Source organism: Sorex araneus, chromosome 6, assembly GCF_027595985.1.
Source record: "Sorex araneus isolate mSorAra2 chromosome 6, mSorAra2.pri, whole genome shotgun sequence".
NCBI lineage: Eukaryota > Metazoa > Chordata > Mammalia > Eulipotyphla > Soricidae > Sorex > Sorex araneus.
Genome location: NC_073307.1, coordinates 28710099 through 28734586, shown reverse-complemented (window position 1 = coordinate 28734586; position 24488 = coordinate 28710099). Strand labels below are relative to the sequence as shown.

General features: G+C 38.7%; 2 protein-coding genes across 6 annotated transcripts in view; both read right to left on the bottom strand.

Annotated features, from left to right (window-relative positions):
- Nucleotides 1-16194, bottom strand: part of MEIKIN (meiotic kinetochore factor) — a 72234-nt gene extending 56040 nt beyond the window's left edge. Inside the window, exons 1-6 of the mRNA XM_055142020.1 lie at nucleotides 14360-16194; nucleotides 14169-14322; nucleotides 13557-13641; nucleotides 10214-10274; nucleotides 6285-6398; nucleotides 2521-2640 (exon numbers count right to left, since the gene is read on the bottom strand). Coding sequence (XP_054997995.1) covers nucleotides 2521-2640; nucleotides 6285-6398; nucleotides 10214-10274; nucleotides 13557-13641; nucleotides 14169-14322; nucleotides 14360-14753 — 928 coding nt within the window. The 5' untranslated portion in view covers nucleotides 14754-16194. The remainder of the gene's footprint in view (nucleotides 1-2520; nucleotides 2641-6284; nucleotides 6399-10213; nucleotides 10275-13556; nucleotides 13642-14168; nucleotides 14323-14359) is intronic.
- Nucleotides 16195-19159: 2965 nt separating this feature from the next.
- Nucleotides 19160-24488, bottom strand: part of ACSL6 (acyl-CoA synthetase long chain family member 6) — a 66160-nt gene continuing 60831 nt past the window's right edge. For all 5 annotated transcript variants that reach the window (XM_055142912.1, XM_055142911.1, XM_055142913.1 and 2 more), the window contains one exon: nucleotides 19160-22171. In XM_055142912.1, the coding sequence (XP_054998887.1) occupies nucleotides 22034-22171 (138 nt within the window). In that variant the 3' untranslated portion in view covers nucleotides 19160-22033. The remainder of the gene's footprint in view (nucleotides 22172-24488) is intronic.

Below are 24488 nucleotides of genomic sequence, written 5' to 3'. Positions count from 1 at the left end.
GGCAGACAGGCAGACATCCTTGGGAGGGCAGAGTCGAGAGAGACTTCTAAGATCTCAGAGAAAGGACGAATTGAGAGGTTATTGAGCCCGCTAGAGAAATCGACGATTAACAGGATTTTGTGATTCGTGTGATAAAACAAATAGGGATCAAGGTTGGAGCAACAGTACAGTTTACCGGTAGGGCATTTGCCTTGAACGTGTCTGACCTGGGCTCTATCTCTCATATCCTATATGGTTTCCTGGGCCAGCCAGGAACAATTCCTGAATGCAGAGACTCTGAGTATTGCCAGGTATGGCTCAAAAACAAACAAACAAACAAACAAAAAGTAAAATAAAATAAAATACACTGGGGAAAAAACAGTTTGCTTTTATAATTGTATTGTTTCACTGTGTTCATTTGTTTCTTAAAACTGCCTCCTAAATTAGGTCATCCAAATGCCAAAGTGAAACCAGATCACTGAGATAGCTCAAGGGGCTGAGTGCCTGCTTTGCATGCAAAAGGCCCAAGTTTGATCCCAGCACTGCATGGTCCCACAAGCACTAGCAGTAGCAACTCCAGAGACAAGAGCTGTAGGAGTCCCTAAGAGTTACTAGGTGTGTTCCAGAAACAAAAAAGCAAAAAGAAACAAAATTGTAAAATTTTAGAGATGCAGGAATCTACTAACTTGTTTCAGGCTAATTTTTTAAATGTTTAAGTCATTTTACATCTATAAATTTAACTACTTCTTACAATAATCCTGTGAAACAAAGTTACCACTCCTGTTTCACATGTATCCAATTACCCTTGGAGCCAGCTAGCCTACTTCTGGGAATCTACCTTGATTATTAAAAAAAACAATAAAATCAAAATGTATACTATAAATTTCTTTGAGTCTCTTCATTAAATCTTTGTGATGGCAAAACATTGGAGAAAATATGAATATCAAATTGTAAGAATAATTTAATAACTGAAAATATACCCATATCATGAAATACTATGCAACTATAAAAAAAGGGAAATCTCTATTTAAATCTTGATACAGCTATAAAAAATGAGGGAAAGCTCTTTGCATGAAGAGTAATTTCTAGTACATGTTTTTTTGTTTTGGGGCCACATCTGTGGGGCCACATTGGTGAGGATGAAGAGCGGTTTTCAATGTGCTGCTCAGAGGTAGCTCCCAGCAGTGCCTGAGAGATCAGTGATGTGGGAGACTGACTCTGGACCTCCATTACGAAAACATGCATACACACTAGCCAGATGAACTACCTCCCATTCCAGTAAGTACATAGTAAGTAGAAAAAGAAAAGTAAAATAGTATAACTGTTATTCTTCATAAAAGAATATAGAAATTGCATAGACTTTTTTTCATCTATGCAAAAGAAGTACAAGAATAAACCATAATCTTGAGACATATTACCTAAATGGGTGGATAGGAAAGAAGTACTAAGAAGAAAATGGGATCAGAATAGAAGGAAGGATGAAAAAATTGTGAGACTCTCCTGAGAATTTATTTTTTTGTATAGCTACAGCTTGTAGAGTCATGGTAATACTTAACACACCTTTACATAGCCTCCCTATAAAGAAAACAACAGAATTTCTTTTATTATTTTTTTTAAATTTTATTTTATTAAATCACCGTGTGGAAGATTACAATGCTTTCGGGCTTAGGTCTCAGTTATACAATGCTGAAACAACCATCCCTTCACCAGTGCCCATATACCACCACCAAACAGTATTTCTTTTATTTAAAACTGCATTATTTAAAACTGTACAACCTATTTCAAACAAGGAAAAACATTATGCAAATTCAAACTGAGAGTTATTCTACAAAATAACTGAACAGCAATAGACTCAGAATTATCATGACTGCAGTAGATGAAAGAAGAAATACCTATAAAATGTAATTCAGGATCTTCAATAGGATCCTTATAAAGAATAAAATACTGTAGAAAACTTGGTGAAATGTGAATAAGGTATATAGTTTCAATTAATAGTTTTATATTGGTGAATTCTAAGTTTCCACTACTGTAATATCTAGCAATAATATTTGTGCTACAGATATTGTAAGGGCATCCTATATAGCTATATAGTATAGCATTAGGGAAAGTTGGGTGAGAAGTACATGGGAACCCTCTAGACTATTTTTACAACTCTATGACAGTCTAAACTTACTTCAAAATAAAAACCATTTTTAAAAAAATCAGAGCTAGAGAAAGTACAGTAGATAGGGCACTTGACTAGCACATGGTTGATCCAGATTCAATCCCTCACACTGCACATAGTACCCTGAGCACAGCCAGGAGTGAAGAGTAAGGAGTCAGGAATAATCCCTGAGCAGTGTGGAGAGTGGCCCAAAACCAAATTAAATTAAAGTAAATCTATACATGCTTAAGCTACTAATAGATATTAGATATACCCAAAGATAACCCTAATTCATGAACTTAGCTTGGAAACCATTCAAAAGAAAAAATACTTTGTCTTTACAATGTAGATGAGGGTGTCCCCTTTGACATACAGAAAACCAGAATGTGAAAACTCACCTAAAATTGCAGAGAGGTTTGGAAACAATGGTGCTTCCTCTATTGCTACTGCTTTACTGGTATCCAGAAGAGTAGAATTCTTGCATAACATGTGTTCTTCCAACTTGGGACATGCCCAGTCTAAAATAAGCAAGGAAAAATAGCACAAAACCCTGAACAATATACAAACAGATTACCTTTCCATTACCACTAATTTAAGAGCCTAGCCACACCAAGTTATGCTTTCTGAAGGTTTTAGTTGGCATTAGATAAGCCCTAATGCCTTCAGAATAATAAAAAAAAATATTTGATCTGTTTTATTCTCGCTCGAGTAAATCGATGAACAACGGAATGACAGTAATGACAGTGATTCTCTAATCCACTTTCTTTCATTAATGTTTGCTCAATAAAAATGCATGTATATAGGCTCTGGAGCGATAGTACAGTAGGTAGGGTGTCTTACATGCAGCTGACCTGGGTTCAATTCCCCATACCCCATATTGTCCCAATCAGGAGTGCATTTTGAGTGCATAGCTAGGAATAATCCCTGAGTACCACCAAGTTGACTCCCCTGCCCCAAAAAGTATTGATCTAAGGAAGATATAGCACATATAGGAGCTGGCTTTTATATTTTTATGTAAAATGTACACCTAAGTACCATTAACCAACCCATCACTAAATAACATGCTGCTATTACTTACTGTCACTTTTATACATTCTACTGAGGTCCCTCTATGGAATGATGAGGTTATTTACCAACATCTCTCATGCTAGCTTTTCCCACCCTTCACTTTACTTTTCCATAGTCCTTAAATCTTAATGCTCTATATTTAGTCAGACCAGTATTCAATGTAGACATTATGATGGCAAACTGTAATAAAAATGTTATCTACTTTTCTGGTATATCATAACTACCATATGTTTTCCCTAGAAAATTTTAAAAAATTATTTCTACTTAACTATATTTTTTCAATGATGTAATCTCAAAATTAATAAGATTGGATAAATATTATCCTCAATCCTGATTGTAGAGAGTCAGGAGGAAGTCCTGAGCACTACCTGGTATGACCCACAAATAAAACAAAACCAAAACACACACAAAAAACAGACTCATATAGATTCTGGCTATCCTTATATAGGCTTAAATCTTCACCAAACTAAAGATTCTAGAATCCTCAAATCCACATGCCAGTCCAAATCACCTTCCTTTCTTGCTTGCTTGCAAAGGGGCTACTTCAAGCTTGGTGTTCTAAATGGTCACTCCTGGCAGTGCTAAGAGGAACACGAAGTTTGAGGAACTGAACCCAGGCCTCCCACATGCAAAATATGTATTCTAGCTCTTTAAAGTAGATGTTACTTCCAACCCAGTATTTTTATTCTTCATATCTTGGTTCCATTGGTTCCCAAGACAGGTAAAAGAGAATTATAGCCTTTACTGGAGGCAGACCCTCGTGACTTAGCTGGTGGCTAAGCTAGTGAGAAGCTCTGGGGAATACTTGTATTCTAGTTCAAAAAGCCAACTTTGTTCTCAGTCTACCTGAGGTTTCTAAAGTATGTCAGGTCCCTTAGGCAAGAGAGTAGCCAATCCTTTAAAGAATTCTTAGAATTTTACAAATTTTGATACATGTTTAGTCCATTACTTTCCTCTCTAGGAAGAAACTGGGAGATAGGGTTCTTTTCAAGTGTTTAGTGCTGTGCTAAGTAGTGGCAGGGCTTATGGTGAAAAGATATCTTAAATTTTCCTACTGGCGTCAGAGCGATAGCATAGCATATATGACACTTGCCTATTATCTGGCTAACCCAGATTCAATACCCAGTATCCCCCAAGTATCTCCAGGAGTAATTCTTGAGTGCAAAGCCAGGAGTAACCCCTGAGCACTGCTGGGTGTGGCCCCAGAACAAAACAAATTGTTTTTTTCCTACCACCTTTGATATGATTGGTCTCATGTTTACTAAGGTATGGAAAGTCCTTCACCTGGTTTCTAGATTTACCATAAAGGAAACCTATCTGAATAATTTTGTTTAAATTAGTGTATATATGGGAAGAGCCCAGGGCTTCCTGTCAACATTTTCTGATCTCACTTTCAAGTTTCGTTTTGCTCTCTATTTTTCATGTTAGAGGCATTTCTCAGAACTCTAGTCATCATGACTCTTGACTCTAATTTAAGAGTAGCTCTGAAAAGACAGAGTGAAATTTCTATGACCCAGGTGGAGCCTGTCACATTGTTGGCTTCACCATAGAGTCTTTTTTTTTTCTTTTTGGGTCACACCTGGCAATGCACAGGGGTTACTCCTGGCTCTTCACTCAGGAATTACTACTGGTGGTGCTCAGGGGACCATATGGGATGCTGGGTTTGAACCCGGGTCAGCCGCATGCAAGGCAAACGCCTTACCCGCTGTGCTATCACTCTAGCCCCCACACCATAGAGTCTTATGAATTGTCCATTTCATAAAAGAACTGAAGTCAAATAAGCACTTGCTTATGGATAATAGAGATTCTTCAGGAAAATAGTCTATTCTCCTGCCAGGAAGTTTCAAGTCTGGTCACCAATATTCTGGAAGTTGAGAAATGCGGTGTTGAATTAGAAAGAAAATAAGCACTGAGTAAGCAGATCCATACATTTTCACTGAAATCCCTTCTCTGCATTCAATACAGTAGTTGAAACAGTTGTTCTTTTTTAAACATAAAAGAGCTCCAAAATTTCAATTACATGTACCTCATTCTAGGTACATGAGAAGCAAAAGCTAATTAGTCTTCTCATGATGGCAAAAGGGCAGGAAAATTAGTTGAACTATTTAAGCATATTTCAAAGGTTTATGTTTCACTCACTGATGCAAAGTGACATGGCCAAACCCACAACCAAAGATTTTAAGTACAATCCTCTATGTACATGCACCCTCTATTCTATTACTACTACCAGAGTGAGTAATGGAATCAGTATTCAAATTACCACAACATAATATCCTTGGTATTAATAGTATAGAGTGTCTTCCACTTCAGGGTCCCTTTCTTTTAAAATATCCCAAGGAATCCAAGCTTTATTTGAGTCAGAAAAAAGTTACTACATTTTTCATGTTTCCGCCATATCCTTTTACAAGTATTTGATGTTGCTAAATTTCAAGTTTTTCTGGGATGCTGCAGTACAAATTCACTTGTTTCTTGGATATTCTTATTGATTTAAATCTTTACTTTCTCAGGTTTTCTTTGTCAGATCATTTGCTATTTTTCCTAACCTTATGCCTAAGTCTGTTCAATTATTTTTACCCTAATGTGTTTTTTCAAAAGGCCATTTTCTGACATTTGAGAAAGCTGTGGAGGAAAGCATGCATTCAATCTGCCATCATTAACTGACATCTCCTAATTGTAGGCATAGTGAATATATAAATAACAATTTGTAGAGAAAATTCAAGCAGGGAATAGCCTCATTAACATTTGACACTGTTTTTGTTTACTTTTGGGGTTTTTTTTTCTCTCTAAGGCAATAATAGGAAAGAAAAAATATTTCACAGTTCAAACAACAAGTATATACACATTATATACAAAACTTAATTATGGCTGTATATTACACATAAATATAAATCTCTTTATCCTTCTGTGATCTTAGGGCTCTTGCTCTATAGCCCTGTGTGAGTAAGCATGGATCACAGGAACAATGGGCAGGAGATGATGATACCAGTGAGGAAGACAGTACTTTTCTCAAAAGAAACTTTATTCACTAGGGAATTTTTAGACAAATATACAACTTCTGTAGTGGACTAACGAATAGTTAAAATTACTTTCTCACCAAAATAATCTGATCCTCGGAATACTTCAGGTGATGGGAAGCTACTTAAACTCTCTTTAGAAGAGTCCATGGTCGAACAGTTCAGAAGAGAATTATGATCCTGCAAACTTAGTTCTGTTGAATTAACAAACAAAAAGGATAAAATGCTTCTACAGAAAACAGAATCATAACCTTAAGCATTCAAATTTATATAAATGTAGGTGCAATTGTATGCTAAAAAATGTAAAGTGCTTCTACTTATAACTAAAAATTTACCAGATACCGGAATAATATAATAGTACAGTGGGTAGGACTTTGCTTTGCACACGGACAGCCTAGGTTTGATCTCTGGCATCCCATATGGTTCCCTACCCACTCAGTCCACCAGGACTGATATAAGTTTAGAGCCAAGAGGAAGCTTGAGCACTGCTGGGGTGTTCCCCACCCCCCTCCTGCAACCCATCCCCAAGGGTGCTCACTCACTCTTGCTCTTTTACTTAGCATAATAATAGGACTCCTAGATCAAGCATTAGATAGGGAAAAGAAATAAAAGGGCATCCAAACTGGAAAGGAAGAATCAAAACTGTTAGTATTTGTTTATAACATGGTTTTTCACAAGGAAAACCCTGAAGACTCCACCAAAAAAAAAACTATCAGAATAGACAAATTCAGTAAAGTTGATGAGTATGTATGGACTGGAGCATTAGCAAGTAGGTAGGGCGTTCGCCTTGCATGCGGCCACCTGGGTTCGATTCCTCCACCCCTCTGGAAGAGCCCGGCAAGCTACCGAGAGTATCTCGCCTGCACGGCAGAGCCTGGCAAACTACCTGTGGCGTAGCCAATATGCCAAAAACAGTAACAAGTCTCACATGGAGATGTTACTGGTGCCCACTCGAGCAAATCGATGAGCAACAGAATGACAGTAACAGTGACAGTGCTGAGTATAATCAATATATAAAAATTTGTTTTTATACATGGACAATGAAATATCAGAAGTCAATACCATTTACAACTACATCTACAATTACAACTACAGATTAAATAACTAGGAATAAATTTAGCCAAGGAGGTAAAAAAGATTACATTGAAACTGTAAGACACTGATGAAAGAAATCAGAAAAAAATAACCCACAAAGAAATAGAAAAAATTTTCTGCATTCACAGGCTAACAGAATCAACATTGCTGATGTCTTTCATTTTTAGGGGGGGCCTATCCAGTGGTGCTCATAGTTTACTCCTGCCTCAGGGGACCACATGTGATACCAGGAATCAAACTGGAGTGATCAGCCACACAGGCAAATACTTTAACTCCATAGAGAAACTACCATTTCTCTAGCTCCTGAAATGTTTTAAATGCCAGATAAAGTTCAAATGTTCAAGAATGAGGCACTAAAATATCAATTAAGGACAGAATTTGTCCCAGTCCCCACAAAAAGGCTGAGTCATCTGGGGTACAGGGAGGGGGGGAGGAGATGAGCACAGTGCCTGCCCAAACAGAGCCCTGGCAGTCGAAAACTTCCATACTCCCAGCCAGGCTCCACTGCTCAGGTGAGCTTCATCCAGAAATTAATCTGTTGAAAAACTCAGGTATGCAGGTTTTGTAACTGAAATCTCCAGGCTTTCACAGGGTTGGGGATGGGCCAGCTCCCCCCATCCCTTGTACTGCCAGAAGCCCCAGTCAGTCACATGCCCCTAAGCCACCACCTAGTCCACCTAGTTAAAAATTTAACTCCAGCTTTATCACCCTGTTAAAAACTTTGGACACCCTGGAGCAACATCTCAAACTCTACAGCTGATAAAGCAGGAGTCACACACCAGATTGGATGTGATATAATGTAGAAAGTAACCAATCTTGATTAACAAATATAAACACAGAAGTCTTAACCTATAACAACATTTTAGTAATCTCTTACATAAGAGCTTAATGGCTCCATGGTGAGATACAACAATCTTCACTAACTTTTTTCTAAGAAAACATTTTTTTTTTTTAAGAAAACATTTTTTGATCATCCTTTCAGTAAATAATTTATAACAAGCAATATAAAATAAATTATTGAGGTCTACTATGGTGGCAGGCTTAAGAGGTGATTGGGAAATTTGGAAATAATGGTTTGGGGAAGGTGCAATGGTGGTGGGACTAATGTTGGAACATGGAATGTCTGTAACTAAACTGATGGCTTAATAAAGTTATAAGATAAAAAATAATTTAAAAAATAAAATAAATTGGAAACTCTAGATTCATGAGAAGGACTTTGTAAATGGTGGTTTTTACTGAAAGATGGACAGAGCCATATAATTAGTGTCAGATATAGGTCTTCTTCTGGCAAAAAAATTTCCAAAAGAGGAATCCTTTAATCTACTTGATGGAATTGCCCTGAGTGGATAAGGGACCTGTGGGTTTCATCACTAACTCTACAGACTTTACTTAATCCGTTTTCCTTCTCCTGGCACTCCACTGCTATTTTTGTTTGTGGTTCTCCAGGATTATTCCTGGCTTTGTGCTCAGGAATCACTACTGGTTGGTTTGGGGGACCACATGGGGTGCCAGGACTGAACTTGGGCTGGCCATATGCAAGGCAAACACCCTACCTCCTGTACTATCATTCTGGCCCCATCACTGCTAACTTTTAGCATTGAATTATTCCTGCTTTGACATGTTTAGCTTCCCTCAGTCTAAACTCTCTGCTTCAGTGTTTCTGGAATGCCAGAGTGAAAAACACAAGAAGCTGTTGGGATAGGAGCAATAGTATAGCAGGTAGGGCATTTGCCTTGCACGTGGCCTACCTGGGTTTGATCCCCAGCATCCATATGGTCCCCCAAGAACTGCCAGGATGCAGAACTAGGAGTAACTCCTGAGCATTGCTGGGTGTGACCCAACAAGCAATGAACAAAAACCAAGCAGTTGTCTGGCTACACAATGTTGGGGGAGGGATTAAAGCATGGAATTATTACTTTTAAATATCTCCCCAAACTCACCTATTGTCAATAATATTTATACTCATTTCTTTAGGAATATGTAATATCTCTGATTTTTGAATCAAAAGTCTAAGTCAGTTTGTTTTTTGGTTTGCCCACCAAACTTCAGATTTTGCTTTGTTTTTCCCTAGTTTTGTTGTTTACATTTTATTGGGTCTGTTAGGCCAGCTATAATTAATTTATACATTCCAAACTTCTATTAATCCTTTTCAGCAGAGGTCTCTTTTTCCTCACTCTGCTATTTTTTTTTAAATAAAGGCTACCTGCCTTTATTGTGGGTAGGGATGTGCACTGGAAGCTATTTTTGACAAGGTTCATCCCTGTCATGAAGTGTTTGAGTGTCACCTGAGCCACACCTGGCCGTATGCTGCAGGCATGGAGTTTCAGGAATCAGATTCTGGGTCTTAGGTTTGGAGAGACAGTGGAGCAGGTAGGGTGCTTGTCTTGCACATGGCCAACCTGGGTGAGATCCCAGGCACTCCATATGGTTCCTTGAGTCTGCAAGGAGTAACCCTTGAGCACTGCTGGGTGTGCCCCCACCCCACCAAAACCAAAACCAAAAAAACTCAGGGTCTCACACATGCAAAGTGCATGCTCTACTTCTTGAGCTATTCCTCAGGCCCCCTCACTTTTTTTTCTCATCTTATGGAGTCCTCCTTAATCATTTCTTTGCACAGTCAATTTCTTGTCTTCTTCAGATCTCAAAAGCCAATCTGTTCATTGGTAAGTTTTCCCAAGTCATTCCAAAAAAACTCAATCACACTAATCCATCTGTTTTGCAGCTGTTACCACAAATTAAAATTCATATTTACTGGTGTGTGTTTAACTGCTGAGGATGAAACCCAGAGCACAAGCATAAAGAAACACTTTGAAGAATACGAAAAACACTTCTTCCACTCAGAAAAAAGGGCAATTACAGATGGATTCTTTGTGATTATAAGAAAGAAGAAGTTCACATCCAGCAACAGTCTTACCTGATACTAGATCACTATTTGATAAACTACTGTGAGCCTGGAGACCATCAGTTTCTGACTCCTATGTGAAATAAGAATTAAAGACAGTACAAATTATGAGATCGAATATTTTTGTTATATAATACAACAACGATTTGGTTGTTTTGAAAATGAACTAATGTTGATTTTGTAGAACAGTTTCATATGTGTAATAGATTTATATATCACAGATATAATTCGATATTAAATATTACATCTAACAATAAATATTAGGGGCCAAGAGATAGTACAGTATGTAAAGCTTTATGCCTTTCACGTGGCAAATCTGGGTTTAATCCCCAGCACCACATTATAGTTCCCTGAGCACCACCAAGAATGATTCCTGAGCAGAGCGCAAGGAGTAAGCCTAAAGGACAGTCAACTGTGGCTCCCCAAACAAAACAAATATTAAAATATAATATTAAGGGCCTATCTAGGGAATCAACAGTATAGTTGCCAATTAAATAATGTAAGATAAACCAGTAACTATATATTTCTAATCCACCTTGGGAAGGAGAGCTTTTTCTTTTTGGTCCAACTATAAAAACTAAATATTAATAGATAAACTTAAAATATCAGAAATAAAATTAAAGATGAAATTATTTTTGTGTGTGCATATGTCCATCTTCAATATACAATGAATATTTCACAAAAAAGAAACAGAAAAGGTGGGCTGTAGCAATAGCACAGTGTGCTTGTCTTATACAAGGCTGACTCAGGTTTGATCCCCAGTACCTCATGTAGTCCCTCAAGCCCCAACAGAGTGATCCTCAAATGCAGAGCCAGGAGTAAGTCCTAAGCACTGCTAGGTGCGGCAGTTGTCAATAAAATGAAAAGACAAAAATGAAAAACAACTATACCAGCTTTCAAATAATAGAAAGTAAAACAATATATTACTTTTATTTTGTTTGGGGGGTGTACCCAATGATGCTCAAGGGTTACTCCTGGCTCTGCACTCAGGGATTAGTCTTGGAGGGGCTCAGAGGACTATATGGGATACCAGAGATAGAACCTGGGTCGTTCACGTGCAAGACAAACACCCTACGCACGGTACTATTCATCCAGCCCCACAATATACTACTTTTAATCAACTATATATATGTATATATATTATATATTATGTTCAAGTAAGATGCTACAATTTCCAATAAGAACAGAAGTTTTAAAATATAATTTAACACTTGACCCACTGCAAAGTATGTCTCTTAGGGTAATGATTTGTGATACAAAACTTCTCAATCAGGACGTCTACATGTATCTACAATATCTACAACAGCAAAATCTTGGATACAATCTCAATGCACAAACCATAGGAAAAGTTATAAAATGACAGCATATCTCAGGCCAAAGAGCTAGTTCAATGGGATTGAGCATATGCTCTCTGTGCAGGAGCCTTTCTTGGTCCCACCTCACATGATCCATTAGGAGCAACACCCACCAAAGCACTGAACTGGGAGCAGTGCTTGAACTTCACTGATGTGGCCCAAACTTCGCCCCAACCCCCACAAATCACACTGTATCTGCCCATAAGACTTAACACTATGCAGATAATAAAAACCATATTTTTAGGGGCCTGAGTGATAGCACAGCAGATAGGGCCTTGCAACACAGCTGACCCAGGTTTGATCCCCTGCATCCTGTATGGTCCCCTGAGCCCTGCCAGGCATAATTCCTGAGTGCAGAGCCAGGAGTAACCACACATCACCTGGTATGGCACAAAACAAAACAAAAATATCCTCCATGTTTTTAAAGATAACTCAATGAGATGAATAAACAAGAGTGACAACCCGCAAAATGAAAAAAGGCATTGAAAAATGTAAAACTCAAAAGAAGCTATTTAAATATTTGGGTGGGGGGCATGGCCTGAATCATTTATAAGGAATACTTAGCACTGTTAAAATCTGGGGTAAAAGACTTTTTTAAAAAGTTTTTTTGTGGCCTGGAAGATAGCTCAAAGGTCAGGGGCATATATTCTGCATATACAAGACACTGAATTCAATACCCAACACCTCATGGCCGCCTGAGCACCACCAGGTATGATCCTAGAGGCTATCAGCCACTCCTAGGGACTTCATGCCCAAGTGAGGCTTGGCCTGAGCAGCATCAGATTGCTGGAATGAACATTAAATTATTTGGCTTTTACTGGAAGTGACATATCTGAGCATTGCTTAGGAGGCAATCCTCTCCCCCCAAAAACGTAATTGCCAAAAAAAAAAAAAAGTAATGCCTTCTGTTGAAACAGTTTTCATCCACTCTTAGGGAAAAAGAAATTATAGAGAAATAAGTAAGCTAAAACAGTACAATTATCAAATTTATTTCTGATGTCAGACAAGCTACAACTTTTAAAATCTGGTCTCTCTGTGGGGCTGGAGCGATAGCGGGCGGCGGGGGGAGGGGGTGGGGTGGGGTGGTGTTTGCCTTGCACGCAGCCGACCCGGGTTCGGTTCCCAGCATTCCATATGGTCCCCTGAGCACCACCAGGAGAAATTCCTGAGTACAGAGCCAGGAGTGACCCCTGTGCATTGCTGGGTGTGACCCAAAAAGAAAAAAAAAATCTGGTCTCTCTATTCCTACTCTACATCTTAAATACATAGCAAGGAATCTATACTAACTATAGCAGATCAAAAAGTTTATACTATTTTTCTTTTTTGTTTGTTTTTTGCTCTTTGGGTCACATCTGGCTATGCACAGGGGTCACTCCTGGCTCTGCACTCAGGAATCACCCCTGGTGGTACTCAGGGGACCATATGGGATGCTGGGAATCGGACCCGGGTCAGCCGCGTGCAAGGCAAACACCCTACCCGCTGTCGCTCCAGCCCCAAGAAATTATACGCTATTTTGACAGTAATGTATCCTTTCTTTTGTCACCGTAACACTGTTGTCCCGTTGTTCGTCGATTTGCTGGAGAAGACACCAATAATGTCTCCATTGTGAGACTTGTTGTGACTATTTTTGGCATATCAAACACGTCCCAAGTAGCTTGCCAGGCGCTGCCTAGAGCTGAGATACTCTCGGTAGCTTACCGGGTTCTCCAAGAGGGACGGAGGAATCGAACCCGGGTCGCCCGCATGCAAGGCAAATGCCCTACCTGCTGTGCTATCACTCCAGTCCTTTTTGTCAAGGTGAAAAAAATATGAAAATGCCAGAATGAAAACATTCAAGGTTTCACTTAATGACACCACAAAAACGTTTATTTATTTTTTTAAAAGGTTCTTTAAAATAAATTTCTAGAAAGCTCTAACATCTCTACTGAACATTGATATGGAGGGTTGTGGAATGCCACGGGGGATCACACCGTCTGGGATCACGGGCGAAACATACGTACACTCAACAGCGCGGCATTCTCCTCAGTCTCTTCCCTGGCGCCGGCGTCTTGCAGGCTGTTCTCTCTGGTGAATCTTAACTGGGGGCTGGTAAACAGACAGTCAGCACGATTAGTCTGCGCGGTCACGACTGACTCTGGCTCACAGTTCACGACTGTTTGGCTTCTGAAAGGCTCTTTGGGAACCTCTTAGGGGGAAAAAAGTAGAACCAGAGTGGTGGGATGCTGATGGTACGAAGGATTTTTCTGGAAATTTTAGTATCACTTGCTTTTAGATATCTTGGCAAGACAGCCTTGACGTCCAACCAACCAACCAACCAACCAACCAACCAACCAACCAACCAACCAACCAACCAATCAACCAACCAACCAACCAACCAATCAACCAACCAACCCCAAAAAGCCCGTCCCGGAGAGACACCGGCACAGCCTCTGAAGATTTTTCTGGAAACCTTAATATCATTTGCTTTTAGATATCTTGGCAAGACAGCCTTGACGTTCAACCAACCCACCAACCCACCAACCCACCAACCCACCAACCCCAAAAAGCCCGTCCCGGAGCGACACCCGCACAGCCCCTGAAGCGGTACTTGAAGGGGTCAAAGGGCGACGCACCTCGCCAGCGCCGAGCCGTCGCCTCCCGGGCAGCGCCGCTCCGCTTTCTCCGATATCTTCCGCAAACCTCCATCCCTGCCGGCTCCTGGCAGGCCAGAGGTCAGACGTTTGAGGTCGGAAACCCTGGGGTCCCCGCCCGCCCGCCTGCCGCGCCCTGCCCTCCCCGAGCCCACCGCGGGCAGCCGGCTCACCCCGGGCAGCCCCCCTGAGGCCCGGGCCCGGCGGGGCCTCCGCTTTGGCCCAGGCGCTTAGGTCCGGCGTCGGGGTTAGGTTGAGCCTTTGGCCTGCCCGCTTCTTGCGGGTGTAGGCCCGGAGCCACACTGCCATCCCACCCCCCAGTTCTGGCGGTCCCTGGACCCTCGAAAGTCTCGCCAAGTGGCTTTTCTGAAGAGCCCGGGGGAGTCGGCGCGGGGCGGCGTCTAGGCGCGGCCAAGGAGACGAGTGAGGCGGGCGCCCGGCGGCGCTGGATTGGAGCGGCGCGCAGTGCTCCTGCCTTTTTATCGGCAACCAGCCGCGCAAGGGCATCTGGGAAGAAGCAGTAACCAGGCGGCCATGGCACTGCCCCCTAGGGTATGCAGTGCTCATAGAGGACCTTTGGCGGGGGCTACTAGTTTCACGTTAAGGGAGAGCTTCGGGGAAAGCCTGTTCCTAGGCCAGGTGGTTGCCCTTGATTCTCAGCTGATGGGCCCAACACCAGTACTGCTGTTCTCTGCGGGTCTCCTTATCACAACAGTACCGGAAGTCTATAAAGGTGGACTTTTGGATCTCTGCAGCAAGGTCAAACTGGAGTGAAGCATCCACCTGAGCAATCAGCTTCAGTTTTTTCCCTGGCCACCAATTACTTGGGGGCAGGGTGGGGTGGGGAGTGGTGTAGTATTTGTGAATCAAACCAATCATTTGAATGATGTTTTATAGGCAGTTTCTTTCCAAAGACAAGTAGACACCCTTAGCCTCTTGGTCATCTGAGCAGCTTTTGAAGTAAAGAGAGAGAATTCCAAAGTGGCTTCCTTCCTAGTGCCCTGGGGATCTACCCAACTGGAGGGATAACCTCCCTGACACACACACCCAAGTTGAACCATCTGATGTCATCTCATATAGATAATCACGAATCACGAAATCCCGTTAATCACCGATTTCTCGGGTGGGCTCAGTAACATCTCATTTCGTCCTTTCCCTGAGATCTTAGAAGTCTATCTCGACTCGATCCTCCTAACAATGTTGCTCTGGGGGCTCTTCAGGGTCAGGGGAATGAGATCCAGCTTGTTACTGGATTTTGCATATGAATACACGATGGGAAGCTTGCAAGGCTGTCCCATCATATAGATAATATGCACATAAATCACTTGTATCACTTGTCATCCCGTTGACCTTCGATTTGCTTGAGCAGGCGCCAATAACGTATCCATTCGTCCATGTCACGTGCTAGTGTAGCCCAGTGGTATCTGCCCGATTCAGGAACAGGAAGAGCCTCAAACCGTTCATTCAGGGTTTGATGGGCCGGACACGTAATGTGATTCAGACGACCACTGGACTAGTGCTGTTAACTGACTGGATTCCTCCGGATTTCAAAAGACCACATGGCCACCCACCTATGACAAGATGGTCAGACTTCTTCGTCAAAACCCTGAATCCTCAATATGCACATAGAAACAACAAAAAACCTATGTCAGGTGAAAATTACATTTCACAACATTAAAAATGCAATCTGTAAAGACAAAATTACAAAACCTCAGGCTTTTCCGTGATACATTGTGTGTGCATATATCTGTACAATAGTTTCATTTACAATTTTTTAAATTCATGAAGTTTTTTAAAACCTGCTCATTAGAACACATAAGAATGTAATCATTAAAAACTTAATTTTGTAAAGGACAGTAGGAATTCTTACCTGATTAGATAGTGTATTGTCACTGAATCAATACTCACCTCCTTACTCTAGTTAGGCAAGGTGGTAGGTCCTAGAGATGCAGAGGTGAATTAGAAATGATCATTAAATTAAGAATCTGTTTTGTTGCATATTAAAGCTGTTCATACACTTGGACATTACTTTGTTTAGTCATATTCATAATATGTGATAGTTTCTAGTTCACTTTTTCAAGTCTCCAGGTTCCACTTTTTGCCTTTGTGAATAAGAGGTGTGAAAAAACTTGATTCTTAAAGGCCATTTGGGAAGTCAGATTAGAAATTAAAGAAACATTGAATAAAAGGAAAACAGTTTAAAACACAAGTTTATCTGCCCTTTTGTAATCCTGTTCCCTAAAACTGTTACTATACTGATTCATACCATATGGTAACAATTTATAGGAATTAACACTTAAATTTGAAAACCAGGAATTGTCTTCAGTGTGATTTCTTGGACTTCTGAGAAGATGACCTAGTTTACTCCTCTTTTTATGGCTGAAGAAATCACATCTTAAAGACGTTCATTATAAAATATGCTTGGCACAGGTGTCTTGAGTCTCTTGATACTTTTTTAGTACATTTGTTATGTTCCTGTGCAGCTTTCGGAGCCCAGAATCCTTGGTAGCCATGCTAGGGGAAGGAATGAGAGAGAGTTTTTTTGTTTAAAGCTACTCATAGAGCCATCCTATAAAATGGGAAGGAACAGTTGGATGAGTTACATTTGGTAGAGATATTCCAGCTCAGCTGTCTCTCCTAACTCCATCCTCAAATACACAAACATCGATGCACACATTCAACCCTGAGTATTCATTTGACGTTTTCTTTTATTTAAGTCAATTCTCAGAATTTCAAGACTCAAAATTTCTACTGTTTCTCTTGAGTCATGCAATGAATTTGACCAAATTTGGAATGATCATGGGAGCTACTAACTTCAGGGGGGAAATGAATTCAAAATTTTGAAGAGATTGTTTTTTAGGATCTAACTGAAAACCATTATTTCCTAGCTGACAAGAATGGAAAAAAATCAGTGACATAAGGAAAGTCACTTCAGACATTATAATATTAATGCTCTGCAATATCTAAAAAGGACCAGAGTTTGTTGTTGTTGTTGTTATTCAATAACTGTTTCTTGAGCAGTCACCAGATCACCTGCACTGGGACTACAGCATCAGGCAACTCAGAGGGACAATCAACAAGTTAGCCATGAAAGAAGCTTCTCACAGTAAAGGATTGTTGAGCTTCATTTTAAGATTTAGGAATTAAATAGAAGGGAGGAGATTAAATTAACTGGGTACTTTAAGAAAAGGGGACTCAGTGCCATGGGAGATACAGAAAAGCATGTTTTTTTTTAATTTTTATTTTTTAACGAATCACCGTGAGGTAGAGTTACAACTTACAAACTTTCACTCTTACGTTAAGCATGACGTTTTTAGGGCACTACACAAAGTAGTTGGTATGACTGGAGCCGTCATGGGGGAAGGGCAGAAGAGATGCTAAGGCTTGTGTGCTGAATCAGGAAGTCTGAACTTTGTTCTGGAAACTATGGGAAGTCACCAGAGGAATATTAAACAGGAGAGCAGCATGACTAGATTTTCAATTTAGAAACATTGCCCTGACTAAAATGAGGATAGTGAAATTTGAAGAAGCTGGGGGTAGAACTAGAAAGACTAATATAAAAAGGCCCTGTAATGATTCAGAAAAGACATGAATAACTCCAAGGAAACTAAAAGCCATGAGAGAAGTAGGATTTGCATGATTAAGTAATGAATTATAGAAATTATCTCTAATAATTTGCATAATTTAGATATGGCTGAATGCACCTTTTAAAGAAGATGTATCTGTTAACTTGCAGGTGGATGTGTGTGTGTGTGTGTGTGTGTGTGTGTGTGTGTGTTGTGTTTTAGGACCATAACTGACAGTGTTCAAGGCTTTCTTTGGGCTATGTGCTAAGGGATTACTCCTGGCAGGACTTGGGGGACTATCTGGGGTGCCAGAGATCAAATCCTGGTTTGCCACATACATGACAAGCACCTTACCTACTGTACTATCTCTACAGACCCATAACTTGCAGGTGGGTAAGAAGCATTAAAGGACACCCTTTCAAAATCATCATCATTTCTATTTTAAAAATATAAAAATGATATAAATCTAGGACACATATGGAAATAGGGAATTATAAAGCAAAGGAAAGCCTCTCAAGAAAAATCAAAAGTTTTGGGGGTTGGGTGGCCTTCAGAGAAAGAAGGTCTAGGATAAGATAAGGTGGTATAATGAGGTCATATTTTCATAGCATTTAAATAACAAATTTACTAGCATTATAGGATTATGCTTTATAAATACATATCTAGTAGTGACTATATACAACTTTGAGAAAGAAGTCTTTATTTTTTACAAAAGTTTTCATAAATGCATTTTATATTTAATATGCATGCTACCATAATAAAATTAAAAATATAATTACATGAAGATACTTTATGCATATTTTAAAAGTAATCTTTTAATATCATTTTAAAAAATTGAAATAAGCAATTCTTCAAAAAAAATACGTAATTCTCCCCATGCAGTTTTTGTGATGATATAACAAGAAAATATTGACTAATCAATCAAATGAATGTTTAAAAGTTTCTACACGTCATGAAAATCTTTTGAGTTTGGTTCCATGTTTAGAAATGCTTTCAGGTATTTATGTATTGCTATAGGTTATAATCATTCACATGTCCTAACTGAAGAGTTTCTCATTTTCTTCACTTGAATGTGCTAACTCCCTTTTTAGTGCATCTAATAGTAGGTTCACATAAATTTGGAATATACTTGAGAAAATTCAGACTACTAGGATAATTTTTTGTGTTGTAAATCCTTTCTTAAAAATAAAAACAGGCAAAAAATTGCATATAATTATTCATTTTTTCCTGAGACATTAAGCAAATTTTTAAGTAGTCTGTTTTCATGCAGAAATACATTTCCCCATTCTTTACATTCATTTCACAGTATTTTGAAATACACTATATCACATTGGTGTTTCATATATTTTGAAAATAAAGAATTCTTCATGCACATGTGTATGTGTGCATGTATGTATTTACGCGTGTGCGTGTGCGTGCCTGTGTGTGTGTGTGTGTGTGTGTGTGTGTGTGTGTGTGTATTGCCAGGGATTTAACCCAGGACCTTTTATGTAAGAGGCATGATCTCTACTACTAAGATAAATTTCCATCCCAAGAATAATTAATTTTCTTTAATTGGAAAAAGCACTGGTTTATTGGATGGTTATAAAATAAAATTAACTGGTTATAATATAACCTCACTATGCAAATAGTAATGGAAATTTCTATTTTTCTCATGCTTGAAAATTTACCTAAATATAGAAGGAAAGATTAACTTGCTCAAAAAAGTGAGACATGGTATGTTGACTCCTTGGGTTTATGAGTTTGTGAAGTTTCTAATATGTGGAGCTGAGCCTATACATTATACCTTGTCAGAGTCCTATCTCATATGGAGGGAAATAGAATACAAATATATCTTTTACATAAAAGGAAAGACGTGTATATCCTATAATATAAACATTAATTTGTGAAATATGAGGATTACCAGCATATTAAATGTAACAGATAAAAGACCAGACATTTAAGAACATGTTTATGCTTCAGAAATTGATCTCATTAGACATAAATAGGAACTGATATCCACGAGAAATATAAATGTGTTATGTCCATAATAACCTTTTTCTACAATGGTTAAAGAGAAACTTTTCCCCAGAATAAAAATGGGAAATCTGAAGGATTTTTTTCATTAACACATATTGTTTAATTTTTCCTTTATTAAAAAATTAGTGGCATTAAACAGAGAAATAAATAACGTACATGCAACATATTTAGGGCCAATGTTTGCTTCTCTCATCACAACTATGTATTGGCCCATATGTGGTGATTTTCACGTGGGTCAGGATCACTAGTGGAAACATAAGGGTTTAAAGTGAGAAAAAGAAGAAATGTTCAGTTGTCCATGACCTTTCATTTCTAACTACTATGAGGCATGAGTCAAATAAAATTGTTGTTTTAGATTGCTTATATTACCCTGTATCTTTGGAAGCAAAGCCAACTATGAAATTTTAGTTAAACGGAAAGATTATGGGTAGCAGTTTCATTGTTTTTGAAATGGGAAAATACCTGCCTTGAAACAGTATGTCTAAATAATTCAGTTAAGCATTTTGTCTTTTGATTATTCAAACATATAGTAAACATAAAACACTAATGTCCTATAAATGTGTCCTCAGACATTTTTAGTATCCATTTTAAAATCTTTAAAATTAATGTTCATAGAACTGGCTCATTTACTAAAAATGCAATTTGTAAGTACAAGTGATGGACCCGAAGAAAGAATGCACCAGAGTCAAATATAAATTATTGAATAAATCCATCAAAAAGCTGTGGTTTGCCAAGAATAAAATAATTGTGTATCACTAATGTAGCTTCATCCAGTGGCTTGATGCAGTTTTTAACCAACAGCATTTATTTGACAACTCAGATTTACTGTAGTGAAAAGAGCCTCTACTCTGAATAGTACCTCACCTCTGCCTTCAGGGTCTTCTCCTTACTGAAGAGAATTGTCCTAGGTACTGTTTCTCCATCAGATGTACAATCTGTAGCTTGAAACTGAATTGCTGTCCATGTTGGCTTTAATTATATAAGACTAGTGGCACCTAGGTCCAAGAACATCTATGGGCTTAAGGAGTTTTCTAGGGGTATTTTGAAGAGGTTCGTCAAAGTTACATATTTTATTTGAAACTAACATTTTTTCCTCCAAATATGCAAAACACCTTGATAGTGTTACTGCAAGAAAGTGAAATTGTTCAGAATTATAGTTATACTAAGTTTCTCAGAAATCGCATGAACATATTTAGAATAGAATACTGGTATAAGCCAGTGAGGAATATTAATACATTAATTGCTGCCCAAATGGAGAAATAATTTTGGGTTTCCTCTCCATTTTCCACAAAGGTCCTTTCAACAAGAGAGTCAGAAGATATCCTTTAGAGCTTATTGTGGTCAGAAGTCCGTGAATATGATACTATCCATGTCAAGTTTGTTTATTTATTTTGGTTTTTTGCCACACCCGGTGGTGTTCAGGAGTTACTCTCGGCTCTGCACTCAGAAATCACCCCTGGCAGACTCAAAGGACCATAGGCAATGCTGGGGATCAAACCAGGGTCAGCCATGTGAAAAGCAAACACCCTAACAGTTATATTATTGCTCCGGCCCCATATCCTTGAGTTTTATGTTATATTTTTCTATGTAATTTATGAATTCTAATTGAAATTAATAAATGAGAAAACATGTTAAAATATTTTGTTAAATGCTGTATTAGCATCACAGTTGTTTTAATAACATCTGAACTTATGTTTTTCAGGGATAAAAGTAAAAATTAGAAAACTTTCACATCAATAAGGATTGTCATGTTTAAAGAATCCAAATTCTAGAGAGTGAGCTAGAGAGTTTTAGCATGATTTTGTATACCTGTTTTTAATTTTTTAAGTCTGAGTTCATTGCGACTTGACAATCAGTTATTGCATGAGGTAGTCCATATTGTCTATGTATTTGCTGTATCTTTACTATTCCACAAATAATTAGGTACAATATATCAGTTATTTTTTCTTTATGTTTAATAGTTCTGTGAACATTGAGAATATATTACTTTTAGTGGTACACAGTTTTTGAGAAAAGTCTTGATTTTTACATTGCCATTTGCAATATTTTAGCAGCTCACTACAATCCATTTTAATAAAAATAAAGTGTACTCAGTGATGATAGAGAAAATATTGTTAAAGACCTCTCGGGACAGGAAAAGGCTGTCATATGGTCACGTGCTTATTCATTTTCAGCTGCGCCATTAAGCTGACTCATTACTTTCAGGAGTAACTATAATATTGCTACACAGTCCATTACACTGAGAAGAACTTTCCTTGAATTTCATATGGAGATTGAGTAAAGCTCTTCTATTTGTCTTTTGAAGTATTCTCTCAGCTCAGGTCTCTTAGCTTTTAATGTTGGTGTCAGCAAGCCATTTTGAACTGAGAACATGTCACGGTGGATGTGAATGGCTTTAACCTAAAAACCAAATGAAGAATATATCTTTATCAGGCATGTAACACAGCAGTTGTAGTACAAATGATAAAATAAACAAGCATATGGAAATAGATATATTGCTATGAAAACACTATGCTTAAAAGTCAAAAGCCTACTTGGCACATCTGAAAGTCACACCCCCGCCCCCCATTAACACACCCTCACCCTCCTTTCTTTTTTAAAAAATATTTTAAAATTTTATTAATTTTCTATTTCTGTTTCCTGAAACAAGGTTTATTTATAGCTAGAAGAGGAAAATGATATTTAAATTACTGACAAAGTCTAATTGGTAAGGACAATATTTATCAGTGTAAGAAACAATGTCATTGATGAGTAAATGAATGTGAACTCATTATATAACTCTAACCAATGATGAGCACATAACCATACAGTTTGAGAAGGATACACATATTCTATAGACTTTTTTTTAGTATTCCTTTTTAAAAAAATTTTTTTATTAGTGAATCACCATGAGGTATAGTTACAGACTTATGAACTTTCATGTTTGCATTTCAGTCATACAATGATCCTTTACATCCCTCCACCAGTGCCCATTCTCCTCCACCAATGTTCCCACTGTCCCTCCCACCACCCCCACCCCATCCCCCACCACCCCACCCTGCCTCTATGGCAGGGCATTCCCTTTTATTCTCTCTCCTTTTGCCTCACCCTCCTTTCTACTTCTTCATTTAACCAGTAAATAGAAATGAACTAGTTGCTTTTCCAGTGCCAGGCACTGAGAAAACAAGAGAAATCATGAGTACCTTTGTCATCAAGGGGTGCTCATTTGCATTTAATATTGCAGATACACTGGGTAATATTAGACACTACAGTATATACAGAGTGAAGAACACCTAACTCAGTTATGAGAAAGGCGAGAGAAGAGCAGTCAGGGAAGAGAGTAAGTGTTGGTGGAAAGGAAGAAAGGTAGGTGGTGAGGTAGGGCATCTACCCTAAATGGGAATTTCAGGCAGAGATAACCCCAAGAATAAAGCTAAGGCGATAATATTTGGCAATGAGGGAAAGGAAATACAAATGAAATCTTGTTTAGTGACTTAGGGTCAGAAGTAAAGAGATGAAGAAGAGAAGAACCTGAAGTGGTAGATGGGACAATTCAGGAAGGGATTCAAACTCCACTGAAGGGAGCAGGAAGGCATTGAAGAGTCTTATGCAGGACCATGGCATGTTAATCCAGAACATTTCAGAAAGATCTCTCCCACAGAAATGCAAAAACAACAGTTAAGATAGTTATGGTTGTAAAACCAATCAGAATAGAATCCATAAGAGAGAAAACCAGGGTCTATGCTTAGGTCAGTGGGAGCAACAGAAGCAAGCTGTTCTAAGAGTAACTCAGAGAAAAAGAAAGAAAGTTTTGGGAACCTGTATTTTGACTGCACAGATAGTGCTGCCATTCAGAGGGGGACAATAAAGTCCAGGGGAGACATGTCGAACATAAATTCGAACAAAGATTTTTCCATGGGATTTTATTACAACTATTGTAAGGGGGCATGGAGGGATCAGATTTAGGGAACAAAATTACTATTTCCATGGGACCAGATCATCTCAGAGTCTCTTTGTAAAGCTGAATGGAGCAGTGAAGCGATAGATGATCTACCTCAGGAAGGTTTGGGCAGGAAGAGGATAGTTCCAGTATAACCTGTCACTATTAGTTCTATGATAATGGGATGATCTGGGCTTGGACTGATTCCTGGAGTGATAATGTCTCCAATAAATTGAGTCCTGACTGACAACTGGGTCTAAAACTCAATGATTTTTGTTGAGCTATCAAGGCCTATATCATCATACAGTAAATAGGGTTATGAATTGACTTTTAAACATTAAATATGATTATGATGCATGTATGTAACTAAATCTGAAATACATTTGTTGTTTTGTAATAACTGACCTTTAATGACCAGCAATTATGAATCAGGAGTTGTGTTAGTGTCCAGGAACACAAAGGAGATCAAGACACAGCCCCTGCCCCTGCATGGAGCTCACAATCTAATGAGGGATGCTGCAATATGATATTATTTCTGTGGAGACAAGCACTGGAAGGACTACCTTTGGCAGGCATGTCAACTGCTTTCCTTGTATTTTCCATGCTAATAGAACCCTGACTTGGTTTGGTGCTAAATAGTCTATGTCAGTTGTGACAATCCTCAGTTTCCTTTGCAATTTTGGGTTAGCCATAAGATCCACTTTTGACTGTGGAAAGGGAAGCTTTTTTGTTTTCCTATTAAAGGAGTCCATCCTAACTGTCTCCGCCTACTGTCCTTTCCCCTTCCTTGAATATGGA